This window comes from Pseudophryne corroboree, chromosome 1, assembly GCF_028390025.1.
Source record: "Pseudophryne corroboree isolate aPseCor3 chromosome 1, aPseCor3.hap2, whole genome shotgun sequence".
Taxonomy (NCBI): Eukaryota; Metazoa; Chordata; class Amphibia; order Anura; family Myobatrachidae; genus Pseudophryne; species Pseudophryne corroboree.
This window is the reverse complement of record NC_086444.1, coordinates 686,387,967-686,404,791: the sequence shown is the minus strand read 5'-3', so window position 1 is coordinate 686,404,791 and position 16,825 is coordinate 686,387,967. Positions and strand designations below refer to the sequence as shown.

At 44.8% G+C, this 16,825-nt stretch overlaps 1 protein-coding gene across 4 annotated transcripts in view; it reads left to right on the top strand.

Moving 5' to 3' along the window:
* TPM4 (tropomyosin 4) overlaps positions 1 to 16,621 on the top strand; it is a 472,203-nt gene extending 455,582 nt beyond the window's left edge. For 2 of the 4 annotated variants that reach the window (XM_063914761.1, XM_063914763.1), the window contains 4 exons: positions 2,381 to 2,456; positions 14,216 to 14,278; positions 14,826 to 14,895; positions 16,177 to 16,621. In XM_063914761.1, the coding sequence (XP_063770831.1) occupies positions 2,381 to 2,456; positions 14,216 to 14,278; positions 14,826 to 14,895; positions 16,177 to 16,259 (292 nt within the window). In that variant the 3' untranslated portion in view covers positions 16,260 to 16,621. Of the gene's footprint in view, positions 1 to 2,380; positions 2,457 to 14,215; positions 14,279 to 14,825; positions 14,896 to 15,607; positions 15,805 to 16,176 lie in introns of those variants that run through there. The other 2 variants (XM_063914760.1, XM_063914762.1) reach the window with 1 other exon arrangement.
* The last annotated feature ends 204 nt before the right edge of the window (positions 16,622 to 16,825 follow it).

Sequence of the window (16,825 nt, the reverse complement as noted above, 5' to 3'; positions counted from 1 at the left end):
TTCCCACACTTCTTCAGGCTAGAAAAGAAGTAACGGCAAAGCATTACCACCGTGTTTGGAGAAAATATGTGTCTTGGTGTGAATCCAAGAAGGCTCCTACGGAGGAATTTCACCTGGGGCGTTTGCTCCATTTTCTACAAGCAGGTGTGGAATCTGGCCTAAAGTTAGGCTCCATCAAAGTACAGATTTCTGCCTTGTCGATCTTTTTTCAGAAAGAATCGGCCTCCCTTCCAGAAGTTCAGACCTTCGTGAAAGGCGTGCTACACATCCAACCTCCATTTGTGCCTCCTGTGGCACCGTGGGATCTTAATGTGGTGTTGCAGTTCCTGCAATCGCATTGGTTTGAACCGTTGCGCAAGGTTTAGTTCAAATTCCTTACTTGGAAAGTAGTCATGTTGTTGGCGTCCGCAAGGCGAGTGTCTAAGTTGGCGGCTTTGTCTCACAAAAGCCCCTATTTAATTTTCCATGCTGATAGAGCAGAGTTGAGAACTCATCAGCAATTTCTGCCGAAAGTGGTTTCATCATTTCACGTGAACCAGCCTATTGTGGTGCCAGTGGCTACTGATGCCTTGGTGGAATCAAAGTCTCTCGATGTGGTCAGGGCTTTGAAGATCTATGTCGCCAGAACGGCTCAGATTAGCAAAACAGAGGCTTTGTTTGTCCTGTGGGCTTCCAACAAGATTGGGGCTCCTGCTTCTAAGCAGACTATTGCGCGCTGGATTTGTAATTCGATTCAGCAGGCTCATTCTACGGCAGGATTGCTGTTACCGAAATCGGTGAAAGCCCATTCTACCAGAAAGTTGGGCTCATCCTGGGCGGCTGCCCGAGGAGTCTCAGCGTTACAACTTTGCCGAGCTGCTACTTGGTCGGGATCAAACAACTTTGCAAAGTTTTACAAGTTTGATACCCTGGCTGAGGAAGACCCCTTGTTTGGTCAATCGGTGCTGCAGAGTCATCCGCACTCTCCCGCCCGTTCTAGAGCTTTTGTATAAACCCCATGGTTCTTGAAGCATCCCCAGCATCCTCTAGGACGTATGAGAAAATAGGATTTTAATACCTACCGGTAAATCCTTTTCTCTTAGTCCATAGAGGATGCTGGGCGCCAGTCCCAGCGCGGGCTGTATCTGCACTTTGGTTATAGTTACGCTCATGTTGCGGTGAGTTCAGTCAATCTGTGACTGTTGTTGGTCATGCCGTTGCATGCGTGGTTGTTGAATGCCATGTTGTACGGCGTGTTGAAGGTGTGAGCTGGTATGTATCTCACCTTAGTTTAAAATAATTAAATAAATCCTTTTCCTCGAAATGTCCGTCTCCCTGGGCACAGTTCCTATAACTGGAGTCTGGAGGAGGGGCATAGAGAGAGGAGCCAGTTCACACCCATTCAAAGTTTTATAGTGTGCCCATGTCTCTTGTGGATCCCGTCTATACCCCATGGTTCTTAAAGCATCCCCAGCATCCTCTACGGACTAAGAGAAAAGGATTTACCGGTAGGTATTAAAATCCTATTTTTTTTCACATATGAAGCCTGGAGAGTGCGATGCATACGCAGAAATTGAGAACCATCGACAATACCGGCTGACCCATGCATATGTACGATATACGCAGTAGTAGGTGCACCATGTTTTCAATCGCAGCTGACATCGGATGCACACCCCGAAAACCGCATGTTTTCAAAAACACTCACAACAAACGCCATGTTATCTCCCACTAACAGACAATTCCTTGCTATCACTATGTGATCACACTTTGCTGGGCCAGTGATTGCATTGTGAACACATTTTGGGCATTGCCAATGCGCAGTCATCTGATGAGCCGTTTTGAAATTGAAGCTGAAAAAGGCTCATACAGAGTATCCATGCTTATGAATGACACTTCTTAGGGAGCCCTATGGTAGGCACTGTTGGTCTTTGATGGCAGAGCTAGGAGGGAATGTCCAATAGCCTCGTACTTCATAAATCTGGTCTTTATGGGAGGAAGATTGAACACTTTAGCTTCAACCCTAGGTGCTATGTGTTAATGCCGATCTAACACTGTATGCTAAAGCTGTTTTTAGGAAGTAAGTAATATTTGATGAGCTTATGCAGTAGTGTCATAAATTGCAGCAAATGTCTAAAGCATTTACTATACTGTACAGTCATATTTGGAAAATAGACAAAATAATAAAAACATTTCAAGGTTTATACTGCAGAACTTTATTTTAAAATGAAAAATAAATATAGCTCTACTGTAATTTGTCATGTATAATAGTGTTACAATATATAAAGTATGTTTTATGGATTATTATGCAGATAAAATGCTAATTTTAATAGTTTAACAAATGCTACATTTGAATTTATTATACAATAATTGTTTGTAAACTGAACACTGTATTTTATTACAGTAAATGTGGTGATCTGGAAGAAGAATTGAAAAATGTAACTAACAACTTAAAGTCCCTAGAGGCTCAATCTGAAAAGGTAAGGCGAATGCAAGCTAAACGATAAATGACCTACAGTATACTAGACACAGTAGTCTATTGCAAAGGATTGTCCAGACTGCGCTCTTGCTTCCATCATTCATTTTCACCAAGTGTGTGTGTATATGTGTGTGTGTGTCTGTGTGTGTGTGTGTGTGTGTGTGTGTGTATATATATATATATATATATATATATATATATATATATATATTTTTTAAAAAATTTTTGTAAGCTACTTAAGGCATCCATGCATAATAAATATCAGACATACTGTAAAAAGATTATATATATATTACTGTAAAGGTTTTAAAATGGCACTGTGCCTGAAAGGATATAGTAGATGCCAATTTTTCTTACGTACTAGAGGATGTTGGGGTCCATATAAATACCATGGGGTATAGACGGGTCCTGTGGAGCCTTTGGCACTATAAAATCTTAATAGTGTGGGCTGGCTCCTCCCTCTATGCCCCTCCTCCAGACCTCAGTTTAGAAATTGTGCCGAGAGAGCCGGACGCATTTCCAGGGAGTTCCACAGGAGGAGTTCTGGAAAATATATTTCTAAGTTCTAAATATACAGGGAGGCTGCTGGCAGCAGCCTCCCTGCTTCGTGGGAAGCAGGGGTAAGGAGCAGGAACCAACTTCCTGAAGAGTTAATGGCTCCTGCTCCCGCTGACAGGACACCATTAGCTCCTGAGGGTGATGATCGCATAGCCCCTGATGGCGAACGCTCACTCCCACAGCAACAGCCGCCACACCCTGCAGCTGCCAGAAGGTGACAAGGTGGTGAGTACTACACACCAGCGATCCGTTAGAACGGAAAGCTGGTGTTAATGGCGGCTGAGGGGAATGGAGCATAGCAACAGGCTGTGCTCCGCCAGTTCACTTTACACAGAGCGCAGGAGGTGTGCTCTGAGCTGGCTATAATCCCCACACTGGTCACTACAGTAAACGGGGGTGAAAAACCCTCAGTTTACAATAATTCCCTCAGGCCAGTATAAATATTAAAAATGCGGGAGAGCTGCGCTATGTTGGGGGTGGGGCTTATTCTCATTTCAGATCCAGCATCACACCAGCGCCGTTTTAAGCTACAGTCACCACTGTGAACAGGCTGCCTGGAAGCTGTCCTCCCTCATAACTCACTGTGGTACCAGGGTGTTATAGAAATGAAGGGGAGTACTGTTGATGGTTATGTGATATATCTATATTGCTATATATGTGATAGAATAACCTATTGGGTTACAAAATTGGCGTAGAAGGTTTAATTTGAACACTTCTAAAAAAGAAAAAAAACCGCTGGGTGAGGCTGGCTCTTCCTTCTGTGTTACTCTGAAGGTCTCAGTGAGGGAATTGGTTATTATAAATACCCTGTGTGTGTGTGAGCACAGTAACATGTCCAATGAGAATGATTCAGACAATGCAGACTGTTTGTCGTCTGGTGATGTGTTCCTGCAACAGGATGATGAAAGGGTGTAATGGACACTGAGGGTTTGGGTGGCATTAAATTGATGATTGCACAGTTGAATGAGAATTTGCTCAATCTGAAAATGAATTTAAAGGTTGGAGGAGATCTGTGGAAGATGCCTTATACACGGGCTCATTTCCTTCCTCACATCAACCCCCCTCAACCATTTCAAAGCATTCTCTGGCACGCATAGTGAATGTCGACACTGATGACGACACGGGGGACGTTGATGACATGAGGGGAGCGGATGCTACCCTTTCAAAAAGCATTCAGTCTATGATTACAAACATCAGAGAGGTTTGGAAATCACAGATGACCCTCCAGCGGAGGTGAAAAAGGCATATTTAAATAAAAATAAGAAACCTGTGATTACTTTCCCGGTTTCAGATTAATTGAATGCAATGTTTGAAGCTGCCTGGAAATTCCCAGACAAGAAATTTCAGATTCCTAAAAGATTCTTGATAGCCTATCCCTTTCCAGAGGATGATAGAGCGAAGTGGGAAAATTCTCCCTTGGTGGACGCATCCGTGTCCAGATTATCGAAAAAGATTACCTTACCGTCCCAGGCACGGCTTCGTTAAAAGAACCGGCTGACCGCAAGCTTGAGACTACGCTTAAATCTATTTATACAGCTAGCAGTACTGTTATCAGACCCACTATTGCGGCAGCATGGGTTTCAAATGCTATTGAAAATTACCCAGACAATCTATTAGAACACAGGTTCTCAAACTTGGTCCTCAGGACCCCACACAGTGCATGTTTTGCAGGTCTCCCCACAGAATCACAAGTGAAATAATCAGTTCCACCTGTGGACCTTTTAAAATGTGTCGGTGAGTAATTAATGCACCTGTGCACCTGCTGGGTTACCTGCAAAACATGCGCTGTGTGGGGTCCTGAGGACCGAGTTTGAGAACCTGTGTATTAGAGAATATAGACACAATTGACAAGGATGATCTTATCACAACATAGGTCATTATAAAGGATTCTGCGGGATTCATGGTTGGGGCCATGAGGGACTTTGGTTTAATGGCTGCACGGTCGTCATCTATGGCGGTGTTGGCGCGCAGAGGCCTCTGATTAAACCAGTGTGCAGCGGACGCAGAATCTGAGAAACATAGAATCCCTCCCTTATGAAAGGGAAGCCCACTTTGGGGACTCATTAGATAAGTGGCTATCTAAGAACATCGGGTAAGTCATCCTTTCTTCCTTCCGCAGCACCTCCTGCAAAGAAACCATTTTTTGTGGCCCGCAACAAAATTCCTTTCGAGGCGGGAAGGCAGGGAGGGCCAGAGGCTCCACCCCCTTCTTTGGTAGATGAAGGGGTCAGGGGCGAGGAGGAAAACCTGCAACGGGAGTTGCTCAGGAACATAAACTACAGCTGTTCCACCATCCACATCAACATGACGCTGGGGCTCCCATACGGGAGTTCAGTCAGGGGGGAGACCTCAATCCACTACCGATAGGGATTGCCACACCAGCTTAAAAGCTCCCACCTGGCAGACTTTTTAGAAAACATTAGGAAAAGTTATTAAATCTCTGTCTAAAATTCAGAAGAAAGTCTCTAAGACTAGTAGGACTCTGCCTACTCCTCGATTGTCCTTTGTTTCTAGCCCAAACATGTTTGGCAATGACGTATTCTCATTGGACCTCTTCCTGATACAGAGGTTTCTTGTCCAGATGTGGACATCTCCACTGACAAGGTGTTGTCTTGCAGCTCAGCTGTAGGGGAATTAAATATTCAACCTCTAATTCTTCCTGAGAAGTCTCTACAACTTGACGTTCAGTACACATCTATGGATGTTAGCCGTACGCTTGGAAATCATCCCCATTGAGAGGGAACAAGTAATTTCTACAAGTGGGACGCAGGTTCAGGAATCAGACCTGGATCCGCATCTGTCAATAGAAAAATTGAAGAAAGATCTTCCAAGATCTATCAAGGCCAAGAGCGCTTCTTCACACAAACATTCGGAAAAGATGAAAAAACAGACATCTAGGTCTGCGTCAACTAAAGTTCCGTTGGAAGGTTCCAGCAAGGACACAAGACCTTTGAAACGTCCATCAAGGGGTCATAAGACCGCTTTACCTCAAAATGAGGTTATAGACACATTGTTCAAAGTGGACAAGGCCACACACAGTGGCAAGAAAGCCCAGGTGGGTTCCAAGGGCGTGTTAGTTAAGGGAAGTATTCCCTCCGGTTCCACTAGCAAGATCACAAGCTCCGATCGAGGCCCCAAGAGGGCTGGGGAGAGTTTACTATTAAAATCTCAGTTTAATTCTAAGAGTTCCAAGCATTCTTCCTCGTGAAGTCGTCTAGAGTCGGCAGGAACCAGTTCTTTGCCCAAGCTTACAGCAACTGTGTTTGATAGGATGGAGGTCGAACGCCAGATTTTAGCTCGGAAGGGAATTCCGGACAAAGTAATTCCTACGCTTATTCAGGCTAGAAAAGTGGTAACGTCAAAACATTACCATCGTATTTGGAGAAAATGGGTCTCTGTGTGAATCCAAGAAGCTTCCTACGGAGAAGTTCCAGTTAGGTCGCTTGCTCCTTTTTCTACAGTCCGGTGTGGATGTGGGCCTAAAATTAGGCTCGCTCAAGGTCCAGATTTCGGCCTCGTCTATCTTCTTCCAGAAACAATTGGCTGCACTCTCTGAGGTACAGACTTTCTTACAAGGTGTCCTGCACATCCAACTTCCTTTTATACCTCCTACGGAGCCTTGGGATCTTGGTGTGGTATTGCGATTCCTGCAATCGGACTGGTTTGAACCTTTAAGGGAGGTAGATTTAAAGTTTCTTGCATGGAAGGTGGTCACTCTGTTGGCCTTGGCATCAGCAATGCGAGTGTCCGAATTGGGGGCCTTGTCTCAGAAGAGCCCCTACTTAATTTTTCATGAGGATAGAGCTGAGCTACATACGCATCAGCAATTTCTTCCTAAGGTTGTATCTGCGTTTCATATCAACCAACCTATTGTAGTGCCAGTGGCTACTGACACGTCTATTTCAACAAAGTCCTTGGACGTGGTCCGGGCGTTGCAGATTTACGTTAAGAGGACTATTCCTCTTCGAAAGACAGAAGCACTGTTTGTGCTTTATGACCCCAAAAAGATTGGGTGTCCTGCTTCGAAGCTGGATCAGATGTACGATACAACATGCTTATTCTAAGGCAGGTTTGCCAGAACCAAAATCTGTTAAAGCTCACTCTACTCGTAAAGTGGGTTCTTCCTGGGCGGCTGCCCGGGGTGTCTTGGCTGTTCAACTTTGCCGAGCAGCTACTTGGTCAGGATCAAACACGTTTGCTAAGTTCTACATGTTTGAAACTTTGGCCTCTGAAGACCTTTAATTTGGTCATTCAGTTTTGCAGGGAACATCTGCACTTTCCCTCCCCCAGTGGGAGCTTTGGTATCATCCCCATGGTATTTATATGGACCCCAACATCCTCTAGGACGTAAGAGAAAACAGGATTTTATATACCTACCGGTAAATCCTTTTCTCCTAGTCCGTAGAGGATGTTGGGCGCCCGCCCGCCCAGTGCTTCTGTTTCCTGCACGGTTATTACTTGTTAAGTAATGGCAGCTATTGCTGCCACCTTTTGTTCATGCATATTGGCACATTTCGTTTGGTTATATGCTGGTTGCATGGTTATAAATTCAGTGTGAATTGGCGTAAATCTCGTCACATATATGTAGTATTCTTCTTTCGAAGATGTCCGTCTCCTCGGTACAGTTCCTAAACTGAGGTCTGGAGGAGGGGCATGGAGGGAGGAGCCAGCCCACACTTTTAAGATTTTATAGTGCCAAAGGCTCCACAGGACCCGTCTGTACCCTATGGTATTTATATGGACCCCAACATCCACTATGGACTAGGAGAAAAGTATTTACCGGTAGGTATATAAAATCCTGTTTTTTAGATAAGGGAAGAGGAGCAGAAGTGCTCTGATTCATTACCACAAAAGTTACGGGGTCATCACTAAGGTCACAGGGCTCATTATACTTTCTCTTACATCCTAGAGGATACTGGGGTTCCATTTAGTACCATGGGGTATAGATGGGTCCACTAGGAGCCATGGACACTATAAGAATTCGATAGTGTGGGCTGGCCCCTCCCTCTATGCCCCTCCTACCAGACTTAATTTAGAAAATATGCCGGTGAAGCTGGTCACGCGGAAGGAAGCTCCTGAAGAGTTTTCTGCATTTATTTTATATGTTATTTTCAGGCAGGGCTGGTTGGCGCCTGCCTGCTTTGTGGGACTTAGGGGAGGGGAATGGCCCAACCTCTTGAAGGGTTAATGGACCCGTTCCCCACTGACAGGACACTGAGCTCCAGAGGGAACTATTCGCGAGCCCCACCATGGCGAGCGTACATTCCCGCAGCATGCCGCCATCCCTAACAGAGCCAGAAGAGTGGGGAGTACTAAGCCGGCGTCCCGGTTAAAGGGGCGCCGGCCAGTATGGCGGCACGAGTGTACGGAGAAGCACGGCTTCTAACTGCGGCAGAATGCGTCTCCAGACACAGTACACAGCCGCGTCTCAGTACACTTTACACAATACCCATATTGGCAACAACATCCTTAAAACTGTTTTCTCTCCATTTTAAGCACCAGATTACCTCAGCCAGTATAAAAAATGTAAAAAAAAAAAAAGCGGGAGGCTGCGTGCCATTGAAGGGGCGGGGCTTTACTATGAGAGGATCCTTCTGCAGTGGACACAGACGCTGACTGACATGGATGCGCAGCTCTTCCGGAGTGACTCCAGATTACCTCAGCGATACCAGGGGGTCATAGCAGGGGGAGGAGCAATTATTAGTGTACTAAGTCCACTATCAGGGTACTTAGTCTGCGACCCGGTTAAGCTTGGCATTAGCGATACGGGTGCGGTGGGGTCTGGTTCCAAACAACTCTGCATCTCCCTGAAGGGCTCCTTGTGGGTTAATTGTGCTTAACCTTTTCCTGTGTGTGTGTGTGTGTGTGGTGGTGTGTGTGTGTGTGTGTGTGTGTGTGTGTGTGTGTGTGTGTGTGTGTGTGTGTGTGTGTTCTGTCACATTTACATGGTCAGGCAAAGAGTGTGTTTCTTGTACAGCAGAGTGTTCCACTCACTGCTGGGTACTCAGTGCAGTGCACCTTCCCAGAATAGCCGGGCAGAACTGGAGTGGGTTAATTCTCTTAAGGGAATGATCTCCAATACTTCTACAAAATTGGCCCGCAATGAGAAAGAGACGCAGTACTTAACTCATACTGTGGATGAGTTTATGAACAGAGACTCAGTCCCCAAACCAGCGTCTCAATCCCTTCCCTTCTGTCCGCAAAAACGATCACTGGCCCATATCCTGCAGTCTGATGCTGATGGGTCAGACATGGGGGAGGGTGAGGTGGATTTGGAGGGGGCGGGGGTGCGGCTCTGTCACAGGGAATAGAGGCTCTTATAGAGGCTATCAGAGATGTTCTGCATATTCCTGATAAGGTGTCAGATGTGTGTGAGGAATCTTATTTTAATGTTAAAAAGAAGTCCTCAGTTCCTTTTCCTGTGTCAAAGGAATTGAATACCTGTTTGAAGAACCATGGGTTAATCCTGATAAGAAATGTCAGATCCCTAAAAGGTTGCTCTCCTCTTTTCCTTTTCCTCCCGATTATAGAAAAAAATGGGAAAATTCACCAATAGTGGATGCATCAGTCTCTAGGCTGTCACGAAAAATTGTATTGCCTGTTCCTGGTGCAGCCTCCCTAAAAGACACAGCTGATCGTAAAATTGAGACTACACTCAAATCATTGAACACAGCTGCTGGGGTGGCCCAAAGACCCACTATTGCATGTGCGTGGATCACAAAAGCCATTGCTCAGTGGTCAGGTAACCTAATTGAGGGGTTATATTCCTTATCTTGGGGGATGTTTTACTCCTACAGCATATACAAGACTGCTAACTTTATGGTGGAAGCCATGAAGGAGATAGGCTTGCTTAATACACGCACCACCACTATGGCAGTGTCGGCATGCAGGGGCTTGTGGTTACGCCAGTGGACTGCTGACACGGATTCCAGGAAAGGCGTGGAATGCCTACCATTCACAGGAGAGGCCTTGTTGGAGATGAACTAGACAAATGGATCTCCAAAGCTATTGCGGGTAAGTCTACATATCTTCCTTCTGCAGCATCCCCAGCCAAGAAGACTTATTCAGCTTCTAAGTTACAGTCCTTTCGGACGGCTTAGTTTAAGGGCAAGTCCAGAGGTGCTGCTATGGCCTCCAGAGGCGCAAGAGGTAAGCCACACAAACCAGCAACTGCAGGTGCTCAGGAACCGAGCTCAGGCTCTGCCTCCTCAAAGCCTTCAGCATGACTGTGGACCGCGATGCCTGGAAGGCTGTCAGGTGGGAGCCTGACTACAATTCTTCAGTCAGATCTGGTCAAGTTCATGCCAGGATCCCTGGGTCATAGATCTTATTTCCCAGGGCTACAGACTGGAGTTCCAGGAGCCCCCACCTCACAGATTCTTCAAAGCGGGGTTACCAGTTTCACAAGAGGCAAGTATAATTTTACAGCATGCCATCCAAAAACTAGTACAGACTCAAGTCATTGTTCCAGTTACACCTCATCTGCAAATCAAGGGGTACTGTTCCAACTTGTTTGTAGTACCGGAGCCGGATGATTCGGTAAGACCGATTCTGAACCTCAAGTTGTTGAACCCGTACTTTGTGTTCAAATTCAAGATGGAGTCTCTGAGAGCAGTGATCTCAGGTCTGGAGGAGGGGGAATTCTTAGTGTCTCTGGATATCAAGAATGTGTACCTTCACATTCCGATCTGGCCGCCTCATGCGGCTTATCTATGGTTTGCACTGCAGGACTGTCACTACCAGTTCCAAGCCCTACCATTTGGTCTCTCCACGGCACCAAGGGTGTTTACCAAGGTGATGGCACAGATGATGTTTCTACTCAGCAAACAGGGAGTGAACATAATTCCCGTCCCTGGACCATCTCCTGATAAAAGCACCATCCAGGGAAAGGTTGCTGGACAGCATTGGTCTCTCAGCCAAACTTCTCCAGGATCACATGTGAAAACTGAACGTTCTGAAATCTCACCTAGAGCCAACACGGAGGCTCCCATTCCTGGGAATGATACTGGACACAGTCGCAAAAACTGTTCCTTCCGCTGGAAAAAGGCATTGGTAATCCAGTCAATGGTTCGGGATGTCCTGAAGCCAACCTGGATATCCGTTCATCTATGCATTCGCCTTCTGGGGAAGATGGTGGCCTCTTATGAGGTGCTTCGATACGGAAAGTTTCATACAAGACCCTTCCAGCTCGATCTATTGAACAAATGGTCCGGATCGCATAAAGGATCAGTCTGTCGCCAAAAGCCAGGATCTCCCTCCTGTGGTGGCTACAGATTTCTCGCCTCGTCGACTGTTGGAGGTTCGGAATTCAGGACTGGATCCTGTTAACCACAGATGCAAGCCTCAGCGGTTCTGGAGCAGTCACGCAGGGGGTGCAGTTTCAAGGAAGATGGTCAAGTCAGGAAGTCATTCTTCCAATCAACGTTCTGGAACTCAGGGCCATATACAACACCCTTCTGTAGGCCTCATATCTTCTTCAAGATCGGGCCATTCAGGTCCCGTCGAGCAATGTGAGGGCAGTGACGTACATAAACCGACAGGGGAACGAAAAGCAGAGCAGTAATGTCAGAGGTGTCAATAATTCTCTTCTGGGCAGAGAAACACGCTGTGGCGTTGTCAGCGATCTTCATTTTGGGAGTAGACAACTGGGAAGTAGACTTCCTCAGCAGACGCGACCTGCACCCCGGGGAGTGGGGCCTTCACCCGGAAGTGTTCAGGTGCTTGACACATTGATAGGGGTATCCACAAATCGACATGATGGCCTCTCGTCTCAACAAGAAGCTGAAACCGGTATTGTTCCAGGTTGAGAGACCCACAGGCAGTGGCGGTAGATGCTCTGACGACTCCATGGGTCTACCAGAGGGTGTACGTGTTTCCTCCACTTCCTCCGATTCCAAGAATTCTAAAAAGAATAAAAAGGGAAAAGGTTCAAGCAGTACTTATTGCTCCGTACTGGCCATGAAGGGCCTGGTGCGCGGACCTTCTGGAGATGCTCCTCCAAGATCCGTGGCCTCTACCTCCACCTCCTTGCGAGGATCTTCTGCAACAGGGCCAGTTCGTCTATCAAGACTTACCGTGGCTGCGTTTGATGGCATGGAGGTTGAAAGGCAGATTCTAGCTAGAAGAGGGATCCCTAACCAAGTTAGCCTTACTATGATCCAAGCCAGGAAGCGGGTAACGTTTAAACATTACCACCGTATTTGGAAGAAATAAGTCTCTTGGTGTGAGAGCAGAAAATTTTCTGCGGTGGAATTCCATCTAGGACGTTTCCTGCTTTTTCTGCAGTCAGGAGTGGATTTCGGCCTTGTCCATTTTCTTTCAGAAACAATTGGCTTCTCTCCCTAAGGTCCAGACATTCTTGAAAGGTGTTCTGCACATCCAACCTCCCTTTGTGCCTTCCACGGCACCTTGGGATCTCCATGTGGTGTTGCAGTTCCTCCAATCGGACTGGTTTGAACCGTTACAGGAGGTGGATGTAAAATATCTTACGTGGAAGACAGTCACACTGTTGGCCTTGGCTTGAGCAAGACGTGTGTCGGAGCTGGGGGCTTTGTCTCACAAGAGCCCCTATTTCATTTTTCATGAGGACAGAGCTGAACTCAGAACTCGTCCGCTATTTCTTCCGAAAGTGGTGTCTGCGTTTCACATCACACATCAACCAACCTATTGTGGTTCCGGTTATCTCCAACACCTCTGCTACTTCAAAGTCTTTGGATGTTGTGAGGGCTTTGAAGGTTTTATGTAGAGAGAACAGCTAGTCACTGGAAATCCGACTCGCTGTTCGTTCTCTATGATCCCAATAAAATTGGGTGTCCTGCTTCAAAGCAGTCAATTGCATGCTGGATTAGGCTCACTATCCAGCATGCTTATTCCACTGCAGGTTTGCCAGTTCTAAAAATCTGTACAGGCCCACTCTACTAGGTCAGTGGGTTTTTCCTGGGCGGCTGCCCGGGGTGTCTCTGCTTTACAGTTCTGCCGCGCGGGTACTTGGTCTGGTTCGAACACGTTTGCTAAGTTCTACAAGTTCGGTACTTTGTCCTCTGAGGACCTTCAGTTTGGTCACTCAGTTCTGCAGGAACCTCAGCACTCTCCCACCTAGTTTAGGAGCATTGGTACATCCCCATGGTACTAAATGGAACCCCAGTAACCTCTAGGACGTAAGAGAAAATAGGCTTTTGGTTACCTTCCGGTAAATCCTTTTCTCGTAGTCCGTAGAGGATACTGGGCGCCCGCCCAGTGCTTCGTTTTCCCTGTAAGGTTACTTGGTTAAGTAATGTTGGTTCAGCTGTTGATGTTCCTGTTTAAATTTGGGTTAGCATGGCTTTCCTCTGGTTTGTGTGCTGGTTCGTTATCTCACCACTACCCTTTATATCCTTCTCTCAAATATTATCTATCCTCTCAAAGTATGTCCCTCTCCTCGGGCACAGTTTCCTAGACTAAGTCTGGTAGGAGGGGCATAGAGGGAGTAGCCAGCCCACACTATCCAATTCTTAAAGTGCCCATGGCTCCTAATGGACCCATCTATACCCCATGGTACTAAATGGAACCCCAGTGTCCTCTAAGGACTACGAGAAAAGGATTTACCGGTAGGTAACAAAAATCCTATTTTCATTGCATTCAAGTGTTGAAATTGCTAAATTACAGTAACTGTAAAGGCAGCTGTGGAAAGGCACAAGCACTGCTTGATTTGTTATTGATAATGTCTGTTTGTTATATAGCTGTTTTCAGCTTTAATCAAGGTAGTTTGAAATGAGAACCCATGGGGTCTATTTACTAAGCCTCAGGTGGCGATAAAGTAGCAGCCAATCAGACCCTAACCGTCATTTTTCAAACTCAGCCTGTGACATGGCAGTTAGGAGCTGATTGGCTGGTACTCTATCTCCATCCAAGGCTTAGTAAATAGACCCCTATGACACTTTTGCTACATACTTCATATACTACCAAAGCCCTCCCCTAGACTTTTACCTGAAACCATGAAAACTAGATCTGGCTCTCTTCTGCTAGGATAAGTTACCAGCGCACATCCCATGTACAAGAATGTGGTGGTCTGTTAAAAGCACAGTAACACTATCACTATAAAATTGAAGCAGGAGCTGGTAAGGTTAAAATGTAACTAGTGTCCTTGTGATAAGTGCACTCAGACCGCAGAAACAAAGATATTACTGCTACAGAATATACATGCTGTGTTCTATCTTGTTGTAGTACTCTGAAAAAGAAGATAAATATGAAGAAGAAATAAAAATCTTGACAGACAAACTGAAAGAGGTAAGAACAGGGAAGATGTATTTTTATATATAGTTATTTATTTATTTTCTTTTTATGTATTTGATTATAATTACCAGTTATTTTATATAGCGCTCACATCTTGGTGGTGCCTAAACTTAACACACACACGCACCACCCCAGCCCCCCACAGCATACTTCTCCAGTGGCCCTATAAACAGTCGTTGGGGATCCCTGGGGTCAGAATTCCGGCACTGGGATTGTGATCCCAGTCGGGATGCCGATGGTGGCATACTGAGTAGTGTCGGGATTCTGGCATCTGGGATGGCTGCCGGGATCCTGACCGGATCATAGTCACATATATAACGGAGTGCTAACACAAGCACTGACAAGCAAAAAGGATAAACATTACTACTGTTAGCTGGACTGGACTTTTAATAACTGGGAGGGGTGTACGGAGGATGACCTTTACACAGTGGTGTTTTGTCATACTGTGCGAGTAAAGAAGTACTTCAGTTCCAAAAAATATCACACAAATGAAGGTTGTGCAGCATACACTATAGTTTTCTGTGTTTTCTTTTTTTAATAGGCAGAAACTCGGGCTGAGTTTGCAGAAAGAACAGTTGCCAAACTAGAGAAAACTATTGATGACCTTGAAGGTGAGCAGTGCATTGATATGTTGCCATTTTTATACATTAGTCTGTGCTCCTAAAAGAGTAGCTTGTAGTGGGGGTGATTGCACCATAACTTGCTTTACAGTAAGTCACACAAGGTCGGACAAGAAACTGAGTATTTAGGGAGTGCACATATTGCATCACTATTCATTGTTCAGTTGTCATATCAAAGTAAAGCGCATTGTATATACACAATTTTTTTTCTTTAAATGTGTGTGTGAGGGGGGGGGGAGGGTTATTTTATAATTGTTCCTGAATTCATTATCATTCAAATGTTTTTACTGTTCTTTTTCTCTAATGATGATTAGTACATGACCGTAATAGTAGTTGATGGGTAGTTAATACCTTCAGTCTGTTATCTTTGTTCACAAAAATAGTGACTTGTTAGTAAAAACACTGCCTTTTTTGAAACTTTGTACACAATCAGCAGAGCAAGAGAGTGGCCTCCGACTCTAATGGGTACAAATGGCACTTTGACACTTATTGCTGTATTGCTTTACATGACGCAGTGGTTTCATATTTTTGATCATTTGTCCTAGTAAGTGTTTATGATAATTTTTTGGGAAATGACGAAAAACACATTTGTTTTGTAACATTGATTTCTTTCTTTCTTTTCCATGCTTTCTTCACTCTGTTCTACATCTGTACTTGGCTTCTCCGCCTGTCCTTCCGAACGATTGCTTCTTCTGTATGATAGATGAGTTGTATGCTCAGAAGCTGAAATACAAAGCTATCAGCGAGGAGCTAGACCATGCTCTCAATGACATGACCTCGTTGTAGACTCTGCTGGTTCTGTGTGACATGTTTATCATGTTCTGACAGCTACTGTGCTGATTGCCTATCATATACTGCACTCCTCTCAATCTCCTTGAAATAAAAATTAATCTGCACTCACTTCTTTCTTTTTATTTTATTTTCTGGCTAAATTCTATTTAGTGTGTGTGTGTGTGTGTGTGTGTGTGTGTGTGTGTGTGTGTGTGTGTGTGCGCGGCACGTATGTGTGAACAATGGTCTTTTTACATGCAAACTATGTTTAGGTTTTTTTTTGTCTTCAGACATTTACTTTTGTATTCCATTTGTATTTGGTTTATTACCTGTTACATGTTGCATAATCGTGAAATACTTGTGTTTGTACATCTTCTGTTTTCTGTATGCGGTGTGTGCATATTAATCGCAAAGCAATTAGAAAAATGTAATACGTCCTGTCTTTAAATAACTATTAACAATCAGTTTGCAGACTCCTTACATATTTTTTATTTTTTTCAGACAAGCTGGCAAATGCCAAAGAAGAGAACCTGGGCATGCATCAAGTTCTGGATCAAACACTACTAGAACTCAACAATTTATAATCCAAAGTGAAGAAATCTTTGCACACTTTATTCTTTCCTTTTTAAAGTCTTACAATCTCGCCTATTATCTCAACATTCCAAGGGAAAACGGCAATGAATGCGACCAAATATTTTATTTTTTAAAGGAAACTTTCACAATTATGAGCTTAAAATCTCATGTTATGTTGGTGCATTTTTAATATTTCTTTTTATACTAAGGTCCCATGTACATTTAATGCTAGAATAGTCACATGTTGTTCCGTATTTGTCTTTCTTATGTTATTCTGTTACAGGACCACAAAGTGTTGGTATAAAATACAGAAGTTGTTATAGGAATTTTTAAATATCCTCAATAAAAATAAATAAATATGGAAACACTTAATTGTAACAGCATGCGTGTTAGTTATTAGGAATATATATCTCTTACGTCCTAGAGGATGCTGGGGACTCTGTAAGGACCATGGGGTATAGATGGGCTCCGCAGGAGACATGGGCACTGTAAAGGACATTTAGTATTGGTGTGCATTGGCTCCTCCCTCTATGCCCCTCCTCCAGACCTCAGTTAGATTTTGTTCCCAGAGGAGATA